Below are 22106 nucleotides of genomic sequence, written 5' to 3' on the forward strand. Positions count from 1 at the left end.
TTGTTATTTCTTCATCACATGAATCTAAATCATCAAATTAAAGTGATTTACACGCTAACAGGAACCACGGATGCCTGCTGCCTTAGTTAATTGAAAAAATCTGCTGTGTATACTTAATGCCGAGAATATAATAACAAGAGAGCCACATGTATTAAGTAAAGCCACTTGACACATAAATCAGCGAGGCCCACATACTATGTGTCTAGTTTGCAAGCATTTCTTTTTCTGTTTACAGACGACATCCTACCTGGTATGGGCAAGCTTTGGTGAGCTGGAATTCACCAGTTGTGAAATTAATCATCTGCATATCGGTGCCAAACCTATAAAGAAAAAAAAAATGTTCGCCAGTAAAGAAAGAATAATATACATGTGTGCACATATATTTTTTCATTTGTGTGAGCACATGTGTTTGCACACATGAACAATTCATCCCATCCTGTCATTATGTCCCACCCTTGCCCCGCCCACACTGTACCTGGCATATTGTTTAAGTGCTTGGTTCAATAATGTTGAATGAATGACTTTGGCAGCATGGAATGTAACAAAAGCTCTAAATATGAAGCAATTTTTTTTCTCCAAATGGTTCCTAACTATAATATGAAACCTGATAGGAAGTGACTCTCAACCAAGGGTCATTTCATCTCCCAGTTGAATGTCCAGTGGACATTTGGCAATGTCTGGAAACACTTTCGGTTGCCACAGCTGGGGAGGTCCTGCTGGCATCTACTGGGTGGAAGCTATCGATGCTGCTAAACAGCCTTCAAAGAACAGAACAGACCTTCCTCTCCCTCACAGAGAATCGTCTGGATCTAAATGTCAATAGTGCTGAAGTTGAAAACTTCTAGGTTAAGGGTAGATCCTACTAAGCCAAGAGGGAACATTCTAAGTGAAACGGTGTTGTCTGAAAATAAGTTAAGCTATAACTTAGACGTGAACTAACAGTATCATCATCTTACCTTGTCTAACACTAGATTAAAGTATACGAAAACACCAACCTCATTTCTTGTGTTGCCTAGAGATCACTGTGATTTAGATTTCAAATTTTAGGAGTATTTGTAAAAAAAAAAAATCATGATTGTCAAAGTTCCGTGGCCAAAGAAAAGAATATTCTGCTGACAACTGGATATGACATAGTAACACTGAAAATTCCACACAACAAATAGAACTGGTAATTTCCATCCAGTAATAGGCATCGAGGAGCTGGGTACCCAAGGTGCATGGATTAATGAATGCTATGTACAGCCACAGCCACATACAGTCTCCGGGTGAAAAGTGGGAAGCACTTAAAATAATTCCAAGTGTTTACAGTATTTTCCAAACCACCCACCAGAAGGGCTTCACTGACTGGGGACCTTACCATTTGTTGAGCAGGCGCACTGCAGCTTCGGGTTTAGGATACAAGGAGAGAGGCAGGAGCTGTAAGGAGACGGGCAGAGAGGACGGGTTCTTCACCACAAAGTACTTCACCTAGATATGATGGGGAAAGGAAAATCAAAACCTTGGGAAAGACACAGCATCACTTCTGAGATACTCCTGCAAAAAACACATAACCTGAATCTAATCACGAGGAGCCATCACACAAATCAAACTGAGGGACATTCCACAGAAAATATTCTGTGGCCTGCACACTTCACAATTGTCTATATCATGAAAGACCAAGAAAGGCTGAGGAAGATTAAAGCAGACGAAAAAGACTTGACCATGCAGTGTAAGAACCTGAACAAGGAAAACAAAATTGTTACAAAGTATATTAGGGGGATAACTGGAAAAATTTCAATATAGACTGCAGATTCGATAACAGTATGATTAATGTTACATTTTCTAATTTTGATAAGTATACTCTAGTATATAAGATATTCCTGTTCTTGGGAAATTTACACTGAAGTAGTCAGAGGTTGGGGGCATGGCTGACATGCTCAAATAGCATAAAAATATGTGTGTGTGGAAAGAGGAAGAGGAAACAATAAAGCAAGTATGGCAAATGTTAAACATTTATAAAGGGCAATGGGAGTTCTTGGAACTATTCTTGAAACTTCTCTAAGTTAAAATTATTTCAAAATAAAACATAAACAGCCTTAGAATGTCATCCCTAAGAAATCGAATGAGTATCTGATGAAGTACAAATTATTACTCAAATCAGATGTGATGTTGTTCTTTGGCAATGAGGCTTATGAGACATAAGTGGAAGTCTGCCGGAGTCTTTCCTTTGCCTTTCTTCCTGCCCTCCCAGCTCAATGAGAGAAGCACAGGCGAGGAAGGAGGCCAACACTCTAAGGATGGAGAGCGAACAGAAAGAGCCAGCCTGGCGTCCTGAGGGCATCACAAAGCCACTTCACCAGCTTTGGGGCTTCTCTCCTTTGAGCTTCTCGTTATTAAACCAACTCCTACTTAAGCCAGTGTTAATCAAGATTTTCTGCTGTTTGCAGTTGGATACTTTCTCTGCTGATAAGAATTTAAATTGAATGCAAACTTAATAAAAATATACTGATTTCATGCATTTTGTTCAGAGCTCTATTCCTTTTTTTTTTTCTTTTGACACCTCCCTCACAAGCAATGAATGGCATGTGCATGTGTCGCTTAAAGTGAATTTAAATTAATTTTGGTTCTGAAACAATATTCTCAAGGTGGAAAGGCTCTGGTATCTTAAAAACCCAAGAGCTGGGGTGTCACTGACAAAGAGGTTAAAAGATCCAGGGTCCTCACCACACTGTTCCTAAGGGCAGTTGCACTGAAGTTCAACACAAGGCCAGGCTCTGCAATCAAACGAGGCAGAAAGAAAACAAAGGATTCTGACTCCTTGGATTTCTTCAAGTGGGCAAACCGAGTCATTCCTAAAACATTCCTCCTGTGTAATTCACAAAGAAAGAAATTATTGTGAAAAACAATTTTGACAAAAAAAAAAAAAAGGACAGAAATATCACTAAATATATCATTCCCATTAAAAAGAACAAAAGGTCTTGGAAAAAATGGTTTATTCTGGGTCTGGGGAAGAGAAAGTACAAGATGATCCCAGACCATCCTATTTTACTCGAAAGCAAAGAAGCGCTCAAAGACTGCTAGCCCGAAGAGGCTCCCATCAGCCAAATGTGGGACAATTTAGCATCAAAAATAATGATGGTAATGGTGGTAGTGATCTAAGAATCCATAGTGATGCTCAAAAACAAGGTAAAAGTGAAGAAAATAATTAGAAACATCACCACTTTGCAGCCATCCATCAAACAACTGATCCAGGCAGATTACCAATGGACGCTAAAATCATGGGGTGAAGCATTTCTAGGGAATAGGAAATTTATGATCTCCAATAATCACAGCACACATTCCTTATTAATTACAAAAGGAAAACTGTATCTGCAGTGGAGAGAAATCTGTCACACAATGAAGAGAGTCAAATGACTCAATGTAGCAAAGCCAAGAATGGGATAAATTGACATTTATGTCATTCCTGAGCTGATGCAATGCTAAGGACACGAGACCAACCCAGGACTCTTCCCCAAAATGTTTAACATGAATGTAAACTTAAGAATGCAATAAAAAAATCCAGAGTGTTGAATGTTCTTTAAGACACCGGGCTAGGACTCTTCAAAATGTCAACGTTGTGAAAGATGAAGAAAGGTGGGGACACTAGTCTACATAAAGTTAAGGAAACATGGACAACCCAATACAATGCATGATCCTCAAATGGATCCTAGACTTTAAAAAGGGGGAAAAGACAGCTATTGTGGATATTTTGGGGTCAAATAGGGAAATTGGAATACAGACTGTATATCAGATAATAAAACTGGATCAATGGTTAAGTCTGTTTGGTACGTAATGGTAGTTATAGACAGAAGAGAATATTCTCCTTAGGACATGAAGTATTTCCTAATAAAGTATTGAAGGTTGACGTTATCTTGGTGTCTATAGCTTACTTTGAAATGACTCAGCAAAAAGAAAATGTGTGTACACAGAGGTAGAATGTAGAAAGAGAAATGAAGCAAGTGTGGTGAGATGAGAACCACTGCTGAATCCAGACAAGGGATATTTCAGTGTTCACTGCACGATACTTTCACCTGCGCTGAGGTTTGAAATTCATCACAGTAAAAGGCTGGAGAGAAATAGCAGTATTCAAAAATTCAGTCCTGCCATTTCAACAAAGTAGTAACGTAACAGAAGTGAAGCAAGATGAAGACCTACTTGCAGGCGTCACCATTTTTAAATTTCTTCCATCTTTCATACAATTTATTTGCAAGCTCGAAATCCACATCCCAGGTAGACCGATCCAGAGACAGGCTCCCTTGCCAATGAGGAGTTTCTAAAAGTCAGATCAGATTTAACACTTATATTTACAGGAAACACAATTCAATTAGTCAATACTGCCAAGGCTGACTGTTAAACTTCACAAACTGAGAGGATGGTAGAGGGAGTAAATGCACCCTCTGCCCTCTGATTGCTTTACTGAAAGTCCTTCTAACTCAATGGCAAATGACATATCAAATCAAACAAACATGTATAAAAACAAAACTAAATAGAATTATGTAAAGGTAATAACAGAAAAGACACATGGCTCATGAATACAGCCTGAAGCAAGTTAAAATTGCACTTGGAACATTTTTAACGGCTTTAAATCTAAAAGGGTAAACTGCTTCTATGTATGTGAATGCATGTCATCATGGAAGTCTTGCGGGTTACTATGTCGAATGGACAAATCCTCAAAAGAGGGCAGAGACCCGGGGCTCAGCCCAGAGAAGGTGCATATGGGGTGCCAAAAAACGTATACAAGTGGACACTTTGGTCAACACTACACAAGCAGTAGTTCGCTGTAACCAGAAGTGTCTGGACGCTGATGGTAACCACTTTGAGCACCTCTTGTAATTGCAGAAGTCAAACGTGACTCGTATATATCTTTTGTGATTGGTATATATTATCACAATTTTAATAGTTTTCCTTTCTTAAAATGTGTATACATTTTTTTGGCACCCTATATATTTATCAGCTGGCCTCTTCATAATCTCGCCCTCTCTACTTATCTGTTCTGTCTTGTTTGTACTAAACAGCATATCAGGGTGAAAAAGTGGGAATCTCCCCCTTAGAAACGTCTGTTCTGTAATACTCTCCTTAGAGTAAATATTTCAGTAAATCCAAAGGCAGAAACAAAACTAGAAACAGCTTCTGCATCAACATTCTGGCCGTCTGTCTCACACAACAACCAGCGCCCCCACACAATGTTTATGCTCCTGTAACGAGACTTCAAATGCAATTCCAAATTGTTTTTAATAACTTCTAGTCAACCCCTTTTTAAAAGGATCAGAATCTTTCAATTCTTCCTGGAAACAATGTTGCCATGATGATCAAATAATGTGTTTGGAATAAAAAACCAAAACCCTTTAAAAAAGTACAAACTACTTAAGAGGGTATCATTTATACAAAGACCTTGGATGGTTTTGGAGGCTTCTTAATTTCATGCCGTTCTGTTAAAGATCATGCTCTTTTACGAATAGAATATGATGCAATTACATTTATAGGACTAATTATCCCATCTACAAATGCCAATGTTCCTCACTACCTCCCACCCAACCCCCAACTAGAGTTCTACAGAAAGCCTAAGGGCAAACTACTTACCTGCTTTTGACTTTCCCATGAAATAATGCATGCCACAATGTGCTATCACTTCAAAACCCAGACTCCCTTCCTAGATTGAAAAGTAATATATGAATAACTTAAAACACAGCACTAAACATAAAAATCCTAATGCACTCAAATGCGAGCAGGCATTGGCCTCCACCTCTGTGAACTTCCATTCAACCAAAAGCCAAATAGCTAGGAAGTGATTTCTTGGCTTCCTTTATCCCTGGATGGGAGCTCAGAGCTGCCTCTCTCACAGGAAGGCTCACTACAGTAGGTTTGGGACAATAATCAATGCCCACAGTGACAACCCCTGGGCCCAAAAGACACCCAAGCTGCCTTCTGAATTAAAGATGAAGTTAGTGTCAGGACATTCTTAGGTTTTTTTAAAAAAAACTGTACTCAAATCCTCTGAGAAACAGTAAGTATCCAATCCACAGTAACTCCTAAGTGACTCAGGAGATTCAAATGAAGGTAGCATTTCCTGCCAGTGGGGAAAGCAGAGACTTGCTACTTCCACACATACCTGAAACCTGCCTGCGCCCTCCCACAGTCATTCTCCTCCTATGCACCTCTTGATCGAAAAAAGGAAATTTCTAAGAAATCTCCCCTGCTCAGAATCTGGATGTATGGAATGAACCTTACATTTGGCTTAGTTTTCAGAAGTCCTATCTGAACACGAGGAATTCCTATCTGAAACACCGCTATGTGAGAAAAATCATAAAGATGGTTGCATGAGTGTCTCATAGTGAAAAAGTAGAACCCAGAGTTCTACAGAATAGCTTGGATCAAAAAGAAGCAATAACAGTAACTAAATGGAAAGAAATAAACATTAAGGAAAAAATGAGACATGTTTAAGATAAGATCTAAATTAAATACAATTTACCCAGATTTTAGAAAGCATTCTCTTTAATTGTGAACTCTTTCAGGTTTTAGATTTGGCTCTAAAGAAATTCAAGGATTACGAGCAACTGAAAGTCACTTACCAGAGGTCTAAATAAAGCATTTTAACCAGCTCATTTACTTGAAGTCATTGCAAGTATCTAATAAGAGCTCGACTGTGTTTTCTACAGCAAACACACATTCCTTACTCTACAAATTTTGGCAATACATGAAAATGAAATCTATCTACTTATGATATCTTATTTCATTCAAGAACCTCGAATTACTTTATGAAAAATGATAACTCTCTCCAAATAAAGATTTCTACATTTAAACAATTCACCATCTACGATTGGCCGGGTAATATCCTTCAATTTCTTAGAGAGCCTTAAAGAACATGAGCTTAGCTCAGTCAATAAAACCCAAGCACCATACATTAATAAAAAGAAACAGTAATTATAACAAAAATTATAATACATATATAGTGTTGTAAACAATACCTTGGTCGGAGCAGAATAAATCTGTAGAGGTATTGCAAAAATGGCACCTATGTTTGTAGTCAAAAATACATTGGTGAATAGATTTATGGCAATGTCTTTTACAGCAAGTTTCAAAGAAAATATATTCCAACAGCCTGGAGGTAGAAATAAAGGGCCAGTGAAATTCAGAATCTAAAAAGAAAAGAAGCAAGAGAAATTACTTTCCTAACACTTATTATGATTAAAATCATTATAAAGTTTGATACTAAAATTCTTCTATACTTTAATAAATATAATTATACTCAGTTATCTCCAGGTCAGAAATGGAAATATTTTTTATATAAACGATAGGTTTCAAATGATGTGTAATATACAACTGTCTATAAATTTCACAAAAGTGATCTTGAAATTTTCATAGGTGGTATTTTGCAAAAACCTTCTATTTTATCATGAACCAGTCTTATTTTTACTAAATTTAGCATTTTTAGTATAAGTTTATAAAGTTTTTGAATAATGGTAAGAATAAATATCTTTAAAGGCTATATACTGGTCCCTTTGAGCTCCCTAAACAATAGTTTTAAAAATAAAAGAAGAGAGATGCTAAAAGTAATTTTGAAAACATTAAAAGAACAAAACTTGCTTTAAAATTGTTAAGTAAATATTAACTTCATAGTCTCTGACCTTGAACAAAGCTTAAAATAGGCTAAAACATAGGTGAAAATACCATATGTACCTTCAAAAGGTGCTTGGTCTCCTTGGAAACAAACACATCATTTAAAACAACACTACGGTCAAAATGGTTGAGGTACCACATTGACCAAACTCCTGATGTATTCTCGTGGGTCTCTATGTGAAACTGGGTTGCAGAAGAATCCATTCTAAAATACCTATGAACACAACACATGCATGTGATCAGCTCTGAGTTCAAGAGAACTGTTGGCAATCGAATGAGCCTCTAACTGCGGGAAAAGAAAGAGTGCATCATAAAATGTCAGAGAATGAATGATAGCACTGGGAACGACCTTACAAATCACCTTCTTCAACCTTCCTGCCCACAAGTAGAGCATCTGAAGGCCAGGGCGGAAAAGACAGGGCCAGGAACAGGACAAGGACAGCTCACAGAGGCCGCCAGGGCAAAAGCAGGACCCAAATGCGATTTGAGAAACAGGGAGTACATCTTCTCGCACGCCTGGCTCGGGACCTGCCTTGGGAAGCGAATCACTCAGCTTCCTCTTTCCCATTCTGCAAACAGTCCTTCCGCTGCTGTGAGCAGTGTTAAAGCATGAAAGGCAAGTCCAGAAAGAATCATACAAGTCTCCGTTATACTTTTAAATCATTTCTAAACCAAAAACAACCCCATATGATTTCAGGGAAAGTGGAATTAACCTACCCTGGAACCACAGGAGAGGAGAGGCAGGCATTTAGTGTTGGAGTGTTTTTTGTTTTCCTCATGTCTTCCTTCACTCCACTGGCACACGATGTAGCTGTTTTGAGATACAAAGAAATACATGTGAAATATAAGGTATCTTTTCTTTCATGACTCCTAAACAAAAACAAGATATATGTGTTACTTAACAACTTTTTAATGACCACTTTTTTTGGTCTCCATTAAAATCGTGCATCAGATACAAACAGTAAAATCCTGTCTCAAACACTACCTTTCTTCTTTACTGGCTTACTGCCTGCCACCCCACCTCCCCTTTTGTAAACCAAGCTCTTATTTCTTCTTTGAGGGCAGGTGAAAAACTCAACACTTTGTGGCGTTCTTTCTACAGAAATCTGTGTTCACCATAAATAAGAGGAAAGTCCTTAGGTCTGCCAGAGATGACGAAAGTGAAAAATGAAGCTTAGGGGTCGGCCGGGTGGCTCAGGCGGTTAGAGCTCCATGCTCCTAACTCCGAAGGTTGCCGGTTCGATTCCCACATGGGCCAGTGGGCTCTCAACCACAAGGTTGCCAGTTTAATCCCTCGAGTCCCGCAAAGGATGGTGGGCAGCCACCCCTGCAACTAAGACTGAACACGGCACCTTGAGCTGAGCTGCCACTGAGCTCCCGGATGGCTCAGTTGGTTGGAGCGCATCCTCTCAACCACAAGGTTGCCGGTTTGACTCCCGAAGGGATGGTGGGCAGCCACCCCTGCAACTAGAAAACGGCAACTGGACCTGGACCTGAGCTGTGCCCTCCACAACCAAGACTGAAAGGACAACTTGAAGCTGAACGGCACCCTCCACAACTAGGATTGAAAGGACAACAACCTGACATGGAAAAAAGGCCTGGAAGTACACACTGTTCCCCAATCAAGTCCTGTTCCCCTTCCCCAATAAAAATCTTTAAAAGAAAAAAAAATGAAGCTCGGCAAGGTGGGGACATGAACATGATTGAGAAAGGACTACAACTTCAGTGACAAGAAGGACCTTCACGGTGAAGGTGGGAGTGCATTTCAAATCAGCGCTGCTTCATCAAAACAAGGCTTCCTTGAACTAAGTTATAATATTAAACCACTGGTACTGAATTCTTAACTCCAGTACTAATACCCAACTCTTTTTTGAAGCTACATATGTGATTAAAAAAAAAAAAAATTCCAACAGTAACAAAAACCATGAAAATAAAGTCTACCTTTCACCCCTAACTTCCCAATAATCTTAGAGGAAACAACAGCTTAACAGATTCTTGAGCAACTTTCCAGTTGTTGTATGCATATACCAGTACATGGATATACCCTTTTTAAAAAAAACCCAAATGTACACACACAGCCTGCGTTACAGGTCCACGCATGCTTTTCAATAGCTGCAGAGTATACCCTCCATAGAGGAATTACAATTTAATCAGTCACCTACGATAAATGTTTATGCTAGTTCTGTTGTCACAAAAAATGCACATTTCTGCAGGTAGACACATATATGAATATAACTGTAGATAAGTTCCTAGAAGTAGAATTAAGGATTAGAGAGCATATATATGCATTGTAAATTTTCATAGAGATTATCTCTTTTTCCTCCAAAAAAGCCTATATCAATTTACACTCTTGTGAAAAATGAGTGGATTGTTTTTCTAGTCATTACCAACACAGAATATTAGTCATTTTTATTATTTTCACCAATCTAAGTAATAAATGATATCTCACTTTTTGCTTTAAATGAATGTTTCTTTCAATGTAAGTGACACGGGGCATGTTTCCACATGTTTAAAATCCATGTGCATTTCTTTACAGAAATCTCCTCAACTGTAAGTAAGAACCTAAGGCTAGGATTGGGTTTATACTCACTAGACCTTCTGCATCGCATTCTACACAAAAAACAAAACTGAGGCAGCCCAGCCTTCGTACCTGCGAAAGCAACACCTCCATCAAACACATTTACATTCTGGTCTTTCAAATCACCCACCGAGCTACACTTTAAACTCAAAATCCTCCATGTGTGGCAGAACAAAAGTGGCATCCACAATCATTTTCTCCATCATCCGAGCTCTGAGAACTATTAAGGCTGTGATAGTAAAAGCAAACTCATTCACTTTCTTAGAACCTTGCCTAATCTGGAGTTGTAATTTCACAGAAAGAACTGCCATCGATGACAAAAATAAAAAGGCAATCTTCAATATTTTTAAAATCTGTACCTTTGCAAGTAAAAGAGGCAATTTTTGTGAAGTTCGTTGTAGATGTAGGCAGGAGGACTGGTTCAAACTGCAGAGACAGGGCGTCTCTCTGTGAGAAATGATGCACGTCCTACAACAACAACAACAACAACAAATCCACATTACCACTCTCAGCGAGGCAAATATTTATCCAATTTGAATCAACTCTTAAAATAACTAAGTAGCTCAGACTGGCATTCATTCATCTAGCAACTGCTCAGCAGATGCGTCTCTAACAGTATGAAAGGGGGCGGGCAGTCCTGAGATCCATCATCCAAATGCGGGATCACGCAAGGGAAAATGGGTTTAAATTAAGCAAAAGAGAATAGAGGCAAGTGTTTCTGCATCTGTTCCTGTAAAAGTCTCATGTTCTACAGTTAAATACTGCTTGTTAGTTTAAATTTCACTGTATGGAAGCATTTACAATTACCTGTATCCAAATAAGGCTGTTTCCTGAATGTAATATATACATATTTACTGCCGAATCATCTGTCCAAAAAGAATCAGAGCAATGAGATTAAAACAAAAAGCCACCTCATTCCCACACATTACACATTTCTCTAAAAAACATAACTTGTTTTTCAACACTGAAATTGAAACTAGGAGCTATTTTCTGTTGGGTATTCTTTTAAGTCACAAGAAAAAGAATCCTTATAAAAATATTGACCTACTAACACAGACTCTACATGATGAAGAACTACCAGTAGAAAAATTCTGATGTTAGGGTTAGACTACTGCTCCTCTGGATGCAACCAACCAACCGGACAACTGCAAATGAAGCTATGCTTTCCTGTTGATTAGACAGCCCCTCCCCTTACTGGGAAGACCACAGGTGAGAAAAATAAAACCCTGGGATTTCAAAACATAGCCTTCCTTTTAACCCTCAACAGAAATGTTCCCTATGAGACCGTGGTCTTCCCTACATTGAGGTCCACCGGGCTATTCGAAGGATCACCAAAAGCTATGAATCTGAGGACAGAAACACTCTCTGCTGAACCATCATGACTATAATCAATTCTGAGGGCTGGAAGTAAATGATGTTTGATCAACAGTTAAGATTGCCAATATAAAACCATACTTTGGTGCCATTTCTTTCTCAGAATATGTATGTGTGTATACACACTCACACACACACGCCAGAACAGTCTTGACAACCAATGGGCAATATAGCAAATCCTACATTATATAAAAGTAATTGCTGTTTTTGCAATTATTTTTAACCTTTTAAACCGCAATTACTTTTGTACCAACCTAATAAATATTATGGATCACGTAATATGTGTCTCCTACAGAAGTTCTTAGAAACTGAAACTGATGAATTAGGTTATTTCTGGTAAGTAGGAGATACATTTTCAAAGATAAAATTCATCAAACAAACACTAAAATTCATACTACTCTGACTTGTCAAGCATCAGAAACAATGAGTAGTCAATCAACTATTAAAAAATACTAAACAATATGATTTGGTCAACTTCAGTAAACCTGGAGCAAGAGACAGACTTCAAATACTTTGTGAATATTTCTATTAGACGGTTGTACCCATTTAATATCTCCAGAATTCCAAGAAAAATTATTCCCAAGGAAACTCAGAATAGTTTGGAACTGCCACTTAATTTACTCTAAAATTTTACTAGCAGTTGCAGAATGAGAATCAGTTATTATTACAATCTCTTGATAATGAAAGCAAAAGCTCTTTGTTGTCTTAGATTGCAATGATACAATCTATAAATAAATGCTATAATGATGGTTAATCAAAATATATTACCATGAAAATTTTAAAAGATTCCACCTTACCTGAAGTCTCAGATTTATCTGTAGCTACATATATAATAGAAAGATGATCTAACAAATCTTGTGTGTTTTCTTCAAATTCTTGTGAGGCGTTTTCCATTGTTACAATTATGCTCATTTGTAGCCGTAAAACATCATCAGACTCCAGATAACAGCTCTGAGATGGGAGGGATGGAAAAAAAAGGAAAAACTCAAAAATATCATCTGAACTTTGTGATCTCAAATTTCAGGGGGAAAAAGCACTTAAGTAAGGGCATGTGTATTTCTGAGAATAGAATGTACTGTTTTACTTTTGATTTCTAAGCAAAGAGGCAGGAAGAAAATACTGAATTTTTTATTTTACCTTTAATCGCTGACACACTTTATTATGTAAACTGCATTCCAGTTGTACCTGCAAGAGGCTAGTATTAGTGGTTTCTGCCTAAAAGAAAAAAAAGGAGGAAAAGAATTTAAAAGGAAGCAAAAGGCTCAGTCTAAGTATTAATAGTAGACAATCTATGTATTCGGAAACTACATTTACTCATTTAACAAATATTTGAGTATCTGCTAAATGCTGGGTATTGTACTATTTACTGGAAATACAACACTGAATAAAAGCAAACAAATCTCTCTGTCACTAAGCTTCCATTCTAATGGAGATCATACACCCTCCCCTGGGCAACATGAAAATTCCAACTGTGGCAATAAGCAGATAAATATGTTCTAAATATACACAGGAACACTGTAGTTTGGCATCTCTTACGCTTTTTGAACACTTTGTTTCAACACAGGAGTCTACTTTTATTTTAAAGAAGGTTCGCCCAATAATAGCCAATTAACACGTTCTTATGTCTGCCTTTCCTCCGTAGAAGCTGACAAATCCATAAGCGATATCCAAAATTCAACTGGCTATCATTTTTAATATGTGGAAGAGCTATGGATGCAAGCGACAAAAGTATATACAAAGAATGAAGAATTTCGTCAAGTTCAAAGATCTTAACAGCCACACAGGATGATATGAACGTATCTTGAAGACAAAAAAAAAAAGCAAAGTCCCATCCAGGGATCCAGACATTTTCGGGGGGAGGATGGGGGTTGCAGATGGTGAATGCACAGAGAAGGCAGGCAGTGAGCACAGCATATGAACCTAAAGGGCCTGGCTGTAACACCTCCTCTTCAGCTGAGTTTGAGGCATCCGGCATAGTTATTGTAAAAAGGCACTTGGGGGGCCGGCCCGGTGGCTTAGGCGGTTGAAGCTCCATGCTCCTAACTCCGAAGGCTACTGGTTCGATTCCCACATGGGCCAGTGGGCTCTCAACCACAAGGCTGCCAGTTCAACTCCTCAAGTCCCGCAAGGGATGGTGGGCAACGTTCCCTGCAACTAAGATTGAACATGGCACCTTGAGCTGAGCTGCCTCCAGGATGGCTCAGTTGGTTGGACAGCGGACTCTCAACCACAAGGTTGCCAGTTCGATTCCTTGAGTCCCACAAGGGATGGTGGGCAGTGTCCCCTGCAACTAAGATTGAACACGGCACCTTGAGCTGAGCTGCCGCTGAGCTCCCAGATGGCTCAGTTGGTTGGAGTGCGTCCTCTCAACCACAAGGTTGCCGGTTTGACTCCCGCAAGGCATGGTGGGCTGTGCCCCCTGCAACTAGCAACCGCAACTGGACCTGGAGCTGAGCTGCGCCTTCCACAACTAAGATTGAAAGGACAACAACTTGACTTGGAAAAAAGTCCTGAAAGTGCACACTGTTCCCTAATAAAGTCCTGTTCCCCTTCCCCAATAAAATCTTTGAAAAAAAAAAAAAAAGGCACTCGGCCTGGCAGCCATCAGGAAATCTCCGTAAGGTAATAAGGCAATTCCCAAATCCTTGGCTGACTTAATTGTGGGTGAGTGTCTATTTACTCCAGGAAGATTTAGTATTGAGGAGAATCATCCCAATTATGTTTGATTTGTTAGATTTATAAGAATTACCTAAGTACATAATATAAAAACCCCTTTTTAACTACTTCAATTGTCATTCAGGCCATTAAAGTACAGGAAAAAAGAAGAAAGTAGGTTACATTTTAAAATGCAGTGAAAATATTCAAGGAGTTTAATCAGACTTGTAAATGGGACGAAACGCTCACCAATGGCTCTTTCAAAAAAAATTAATTGCTAATATCTGCTAGACTTAAAGAGAATAATCTCATCTGTGAACTGAACCTAAAATCCTGAAGAACTAGATATTTGAAGTTGTCTTTTTGGGAACAAATTCCACCATCAAAGACATAAATAATAACCCAAAGCCCACCACATCTCTGAAATTGCTTTAACCAAAGTTACAAACGACCTCCTCATATCCAAATCCAATAGAAACGTCTCTTTTTGCCCAACCCTTCTCCCCCATTTAACACCATTAATCACGTGTCCTTCTGGTTCTTAGCTTTCGTCTTTGGCTCTCGCTTTACTTGGCTCTTCCTCCTGTCACCATCAGATGCTGGAATTGTTCTGGATTCTGTGTTTAGCTCCCCAGGGGGGCTCTATGACAAGCTGAAGCCATCCACAGTTATTTCTCCAGCTCAGAACTGTCTGCACACCCGTATGTCCAACCAATGACAGGGCATCTGCATGAATCCTCCCTCACAACCCCCCAGGCAGCAAACGACCCTTGCTATGCCCCTTCTCTTAGCACCATTATTAATTTACTTGTTTAAGCCAGAAACCTAAAACCAACTTCACTTCCTCAAACAAATCCATAACCAACTTAAAACTGATTTTACCTCATCAGTAGCCCTTGAATCCATTCACTTCTCTTCATTCCTAATACCCTAAAGATCAGGGGTCAGCAAACCATGCCAGTGGGCCAAATTCAGCCCGTTGTCTGTATTTGTAAATAAAGTTTTATTGGAACACAGCCACACTCATTCCTTGAGCATTGCCTATCGCTGCTTTTGTGCTGACAATGGCAGAGCTGAGTACTTGCAACAGAGGTCTATGGTCTGCAAAGCTAAAAATAACGATTCTCTGGGCCTTTACAGAAAGAGTTATGGACCCTTGCCCCAGTGGGAGGGTGGGAGGGACAAAGGCAGGTAGGCTGCTGCACCAACTTCCTCCTAGTGCCCCTGTGTCCACCTCTGCGCTCTCCACTTCACCACACTGCATCAAGAGTGAGTTTACAAATACGCAAATCAGTTCAAGCGACTATCTGCTTAAAATCCTTCAAAGACCTCCTGCTTGCTCCAACTCCCAAATCCTTTACTGTAGCTACAAAACTCAGGCACCCATCTCCTCTGTACCCCTGGTTTACACCCCAGCCTCTCTGGTCTACTTTCTGCTCTGTTTTGCCTTCAGCCTCTGAGTTTGCTGTTCCTTTGTTTTGAACCCACATCCCCAACTCACCCTTTTCCTCACCTAGCGAAACCCAAGTCAGACTCAGGTGCCAGCTGAAACATCACTCTCAGGGAGGTTTTCCCTGACACCACAGCTGGGTTAAGAGCCGAAACTCACACCCACAGCACCCTTCAACCCACTTTCTTTAACACTCCTCACTACAATGTAATTACAACTTTTTTAAGGTCTGTCTTCCCCAGCACACTATAAGCACTTTGTATGATGCTTTTACCACACTGCCTACCACTTAATCGGCGTTCAATACACAGCTGTAAATGAAGAAAAGTGGGCACACAGCCACATGCTTGCTTGAAAACAATAAGAAACTAAAAATAATTAACAATGGCTATAAAATAAAAGAATATATCAAAACACGGTATTTAGTGTGTACTTCTGCTCTGAAACTTTCAAAATAATAAAGTTTAAAAAAACTCCTATCAACACACTTTCAACATATATGTTTATAATAAGTTGTTGGGGTTTTAAAAATATATAATTTACAACAATTTAACTATATGTCTTAACACAGCAAGGCAATTCTCTTCCCTAAAACATTTCCTCAAATGTTGAAATAATGCTAAAAATTCAAAATTATGATTTTGCACATGATTAAAAATCCTATTTGCACAGTAATTTGATGTGATCTAAAGCTTAACATTTTGTTACACTTGGTAAATTTCTGTATGGATGAATTTATAATTTATCACTTTAAGTAAGATTCTTCTATTAGCCGGAAACAAAACAAAAAAAAACTACATTGTTTTATTTGCTATAGAACATATTTCAGAATCCCACAAGGGGGAGTTCCAGCACCTCTAAACTGCCCTTGAAGTGTGCTAACTTTTCTCAAAGAGAAATTTAAACGTTCATGTCTTTTTTTTTTTTTTTTCAAAAGAACGAAAGTATGGCAGTCAACTTTAAAAAGGAAACTATAAGCAAAATATGAGCCACTTGGGGTAACCACACACATGTTGGGAGTACAAATTCCCCCTGAGAGGCTCCTAACCGAGCACATTTGTTATGACAGTAGGACACCCCCTTATCCAGAAGTGTGTGCCTGGGCAGATTATAAAAGAAAAACAAACAAAAACCTATTTCTTTACTTTTGAAATCTGCCACACTACTTGAACAAAATTAGGTCATAAATTTCATAGCTAAAAGAAAAAATAATATCTTAGTAGTTTTCATATTAAGTATATGGGATTATCCTCTTTTAGAAAATGGAGGGAAATGTGGTTTGGAGGGGTTAAATAACTTATCAAACAGTCCTAAGGTTAATTAGTAGAAAAATGCAAAAACAATAGCAGGTCTGTTAACACAAGTCAGTATTTTTTTCCAAGTAAATCAGAACAGACCAATTGTATTCCTTCTAGGTACTTAAAAGCCTAAAATATTTTCAACATGGAAACATGTATTAGAAAACATACCAAGAAATAATGCAAAGGTCAAGAAAACAGCAATGTAAAAACTCCTTTTATATGGCTTGCATTCCCATGATTTTGTGGTGAAGAGGTATGTATCTAGGTAATTGGATCTAAGAGAGAGAAAAAAAATGACCTTCCTTATTTGCTAAGAAATCGGTCTTTGTGTACTGGCTCAGGGGCAGAGTGTGATTTTGGGGTAGGGGGGACTGTGTGAAATGAAATAGGAAAGAAAATGATTTTTCTTAACAAGAGTAAACTATACCCTAAGAAAAGTATGTGAGAACCTGTATTAATCCAGACAGAATGAACAACGAACACGACATTCTCAGTAATGACCATACATGAAAACCTTTCCTTTAAGGAATACAACTTGTGAAATACAAAAGAATGACTTCAATAAATTCTGATCTTAGATTCTAATTGTCTCCCCTTTCACAATTTGGAATGCTCAATGTCAGAGGTCCTTATAAAGGTAAATCTGATGCCAACAGGTGTATCACTAGGAACACAGATTCCATTGAAGGCACGTGACCATTCCAGACAGTGGCCCCCACACACAGTGCTAGGTACATGCTACACAGCGGATGACTTTGTATAAAATCGGATGACTTCGTATAAAATGAGCATTTTCTTGGGTCCCTCCCACACAACACTCACGCTCTATAACCAAACTCCTAATTCAGCGTTTCCTGCCTAACAGATTCAGCCGAGGTATTCGTAAGCACTGGCCAGTTGCTTTACCCTTGTATGAAACAGCAACTGTGTTCCAACCCTCACCACCACCACTGCTACCCTTCTAGTATTCCTCAGCTATTCAACAGCTGAAAGAAAATTTACCTGTGTTGCCAGACTCCCTCACTAAAATTTGCAAAAACCTAGCAACTGGCTGAAATGACTCATTTTTTGTTGTTGTTTGTTTTAAGGGATAGAGGGTTAAAGCATATGCATAACATCTTTCCTTATCCACATCTTTTGAGAAAAGGCAGTGGGCCAGATGACTGCAGTGAGCACAGCTTCAAGATGAAACCCCAGCCATAAAACCTTGGGGACATTCCCTACCCTTTCTAAGCCTCAGCTTCCTCTTCCATAAAACAGAGTTAATGAACTCACAGCCATGTTAAAAGCATTAAATGAGATGCATATGACAATCATAGGACACCCAGTGGGCCCTCAACAGGGAGCATTATTATTTTTACTTGTTTATTCACAATTAATGTGTTATATTAGTAAAATTCCACATCAAATAATTCAAATGCTTCGGGAAAGCATTTTTCCCACATCAAAGTTGTTAGAGGGGAAACTCTTCTTTCTCACTCCTTTGGTTTCTAAGAGAAGGGACTTTTTTTTTTTTTCTTAAACACTTCAAATTCTTTTTTGTCTTATGTCACCATTTGTTCTGAACCCAAGAAGAGAAGTGTCATTTGCTGCACACCACCTTCCAACCCACCCACCCCGCAGAAATGGGTCAGAAACCCTGAAAGATAAACAAAAAGCAATTCAGAGAACAAGGAAACACTGAGATATTGAGACTTGGCTGGACCAAGTGGCAGTGACCTGTGTGTTGTTCAGTGCCCTGGCTTTTATATTTGGGTGGCTAGCTTTTCACTACTACAACCTGCGCTGGCAGTTTCAGCAGAGCCACGTGGGATTTTCACCTTGGTAGGTCATGCAACATATGGTGGCTGTTTCCAAAGGCAAGCAGCTATTTTTATATAGCTGGATGCTCCTGGGCCATGAGCAAATGGCAAGTGGGTCCTTAAGGCCTGGCTCAGACCTTGAACCGGGGCCCAGGCTCGGACAAAGTTCAGGTGTTAAGATGCAGTCTGCCGCTGCCTGACCTCGAGCGATGAAGGCACAGTTCTTACCTAAGGAGGCATGGCCATGGCAAGGAAGGTTCAGCTATGAAAGAAAGGGTGTTGCCATATGGAGCAGTATGGTGGTTCCTCAAAACCTAACACAGAATTACCAGGAGGGACAGTAAAGGTACTTCTACACCCAAATTCAGAGAAGCCATCATACACAATAGTCAAAAGATGGAAACAAACCAAAATCCATCCATGGGTGATTGAAGGGAAAAAAATATGCTATATACATACAATGAACTATTATTCAGTCTTAACAGGGAAGGAAATTCTGACATGGATAAACCTGGAGGACATTATGCTAAGTGAAATAAGTCAGTCACAAAAGGACAAATATTGTGTGATTCCACTTACATGAGGAAACCGAGCATAGTCAAATTCATAGAGACAGAAAAAAGAATAATGGTTACCAGCGGCTGAGAGGAGGCGGAAATGAGGAGCTATTGTTTAATGGGTACAGTGCTTAAGTTTCGGATGATGAAAAAGTTCTAGAAATAGATGGTGGTGATGGCTGCACAAAGTGCCACTGAACTATACATATAAAAATGGTTAAAATGGTAAGTTTTGTGTTATGTATATTTTACCACAAGAAAAATTAAAGGCAAACGGAGAAGGAAAAAGAGAAAAAGGGAAAAGGGAAAGGAAAAGAAAAAAGAAAAAGACGTCCCTGTCAGGGTTCTCCTCAAAATAGAGTTTCCAGAATACTACCGTGTTTGCCTGAAAATAAGATATGGCCAGACAATTTGCTCTAACGCGTCTTTTGGAGCAAAAATTAATATAAGACCCAGTCTTATTTTACTATAAGACCCAGTCTTATTTTACTATAAGACTGGGTATAATATAATATAATATAATATAATATAATATAATATAATATAACATAACACCCAGTCTTATATAAGACCAGGTCTTACATTAATTTTTGCTCCAAAGGACACAACAGAGCTGATGGTCCGGCGAGGTCTTATTTTCAGGGAAACACGGTATCTGCTGCTTTCATATCCAGGTCATGAAGAAACTACTGGGTCCAACTCTTGGCAGGCAGTATAGACAGATTGTCCCAAAATCTGCTCCTTCTTTATGTATTATCTTCACGGAGACTCAGCTGACTGGACTTGCTCCCCCAAGGAAAACAGGATTCAGCTCTAGTTCTAAGAGTCAGAACTGCAAAAGGGTGCAGCTTCAATTCATGAGGTTGGTCCACAGACCCACAAGTTCCTCCCCAACTCATGGGCTCTAGATTTGTTTACCATCTAAACGCTCACCACTGCTTTAGATTTTCAAGATCTGAAGTGTCAGAGCCACAGAAGGGTGACAGATTTTATAAACAAAAATGCAATATGGTATTTTTTATTAAGGAGGTATGCTGTCATGTTGGGTTGAGTCAGAGAACAATTAGACAAAAGTATTGCATGCAAAAAGAAGACAACCACGAAGGTCTGTCCTTGGAACCATCAGGTTCACTCCGGAAATCAAAGAGGTGCTAGAAGGTTAGAGAAACACATGTTAGCCTTCCTGCCAGGACATGATGGAACAAAAACCAAAAAAGGAAGGCAGATTTGATGATGTAGGAGGAAGAGGGCTGCCCTTTGGAGCAAAGCTGCCATCTTAGGAAACAACTAGACAGAGCTGAAATAGAACAGGAGACCTTGAAGGCCCAGTTCAACAGACATAAAGAGATGGAAGTAACTAGAATCTCACTGAAAAGAGGAAAATATATCTTTTTGTTGGAGTTTAAAAAAAAAAAAGCTGATAAGAAAGACAGGCAAGATCTCAGCTGACTGGACTTGCTCCCCCAAGGAAAACAGGATTCAGCTCTAGGAACTATGGAGAAACACACTTCTAAAGCCACGTAAAGAACCCATAGTAAGAGCAATTGTGGACCTTCACCCTCAAAGATTGAGGCAGCTACCATGTTTCCTCGAAAATAAGACCTAGCTGGACCATCAGCGTCTTTTGGAGCAAAAATTAATATAAGGCCCAGTATTATATTACATTATATTATATAAGACCTGGTCTTATTTTAATATAAGATAATTTGATACAAGTTTTGCTCCAAAAGACGTGTTAGAGCTGATGGTCTGGCTAGGTCTTATTTTCAGAGCAACACAGTAGACCAAAGGTTACAGATGTGGGCAGGCTGTGAGGAGATCAGAGCAGAAAGCTCAGAGCGTTTTGGTGGAGACGGCAGTTACTGTCTGTGCCCTGAGGGAACATGTTGGAGAAGCGATGGAATTAGGACTCCATGTAAGGGAAGGGGCAGCAAAGAGGAAATCCATTAAAGGGGAAGCAGTAGGACAAGATAAACTGACCGCAGGCCTGGTTTAGATGTTGTTCTAAGGTGGGGGGGGGGACGGCGAGGGGGGTTCTCTTCTGTAAAACTGTACAATGCAGGGAAGAAAAGATTTGTTTAAACAATAGGTGCTTTCCGATTTTCTCTTTGTTGCTTTGGGAGAACTCCCAAGAAAATATCTACAACACCTAGAAGGAAAAAAAATACCTAGACCAAAAAGTAAAGGAAAAAGAGAAAGAGTGTACCAATTCCAGCAAACAGTAGCAGCTTACAAGTGGTAGAGAAAGAAAGAACAACAAAAGGAGCTGGTTAAACAGCTGGAAGCTCAACTGAGCCTTCCTGAAAGAAAGCGGGGACAGCGGATGGCAAGCACATCCTGCAGGTATAGGCTGAGACTAGAGAGAAAGGGCACCCCCTGCACCCTGGGGGAGACAGGGAGTGGTTCCCAGCCTAGGTCTCTCCCCACCAGGCCCGAAGCTTCCCAAGTGTCAACAGCAGCTCTCCTCCAGGAATCTGCTGAGAACAATGCTCCATTTGAAATAAGTGGGGCGAAAAAGGAAAAGCCTTCCTTAAGTAGTAGTAGGTTCCAGAAGCCTCAGTGAGTCCACAGTAAGAGGCAATGGAAAGCACAGATCTCTAAGTCCCTGCTCACAGCCACGGTGGACACTCCATCCCTACACAGATCAGAGGTTGACCGCACTGAGCATGGGCTGCCAGAAAAAAGGGGTCCATCCGGAAAGGAAAAGACAGACACCTGAGGACTAGGGTGCTGCCACTGCAAAGTTCTGACTCA

The 22106-nt window shown here is 39.4% G+C and overlaps 1 protein-coding gene across 4 annotated transcripts in view; it reads right to left on the reverse strand.

Moving 5' to 3' along the window:
* Positions 1–22106, reverse strand: part of TMEM131L (transmembrane 131 like) — a 145672-nt gene that overhangs the window by 35712 nt on the left and 87854 nt on the right. For all 4 annotated transcript variants that reach the window (XM_019722355.2, XM_019722360.2, XM_074338418.1 and 1 more), the window contains 12 exons: positions 12725–12802; positions 12385–12538; positions 11021–11079; positions 10573–10681; positions 8353–8446; positions 7696–7849; positions 6984–7154; positions 5599–5668; positions 4174–4291; positions 2704–2845; positions 1358–1467; positions 248–320 (listed from right to left, as the gene is read on the reverse strand). In XM_019722355.2, coding sequence (XP_019577914.2) covers positions 248–320; positions 1358–1467; positions 2704–2845; positions 4174–4291; positions 5599–5668; positions 6984–7154; positions 7696–7849; positions 8353–8446; positions 10573–10681; positions 11021–11079; positions 12385–12538; positions 12725–12802 — 1332 coding nt within the window. The remainder of the gene's footprint in view (positions 1–247; positions 321–1357; positions 1468–2703; positions 2846–4173; positions 4292–5598; positions 5669–6983; positions 7155–7695; positions 7850–8352; positions 8447–10572; positions 10682–11020; positions 11080–12384; positions 12539–12724; positions 12803–22106) is intronic.

This window comes from Rhinolophus sinicus, linkage group LG07 (genome assembly GCF_036562045.2).
Source record: "Rhinolophus sinicus isolate RSC01 linkage group LG07, ASM3656204v1, whole genome shotgun sequence".
In the NCBI taxonomy this organism is placed as follows: Eukaryota; Metazoa; Chordata; class Mammalia; order Chiroptera; family Rhinolophidae; genus Rhinolophus; species Rhinolophus sinicus.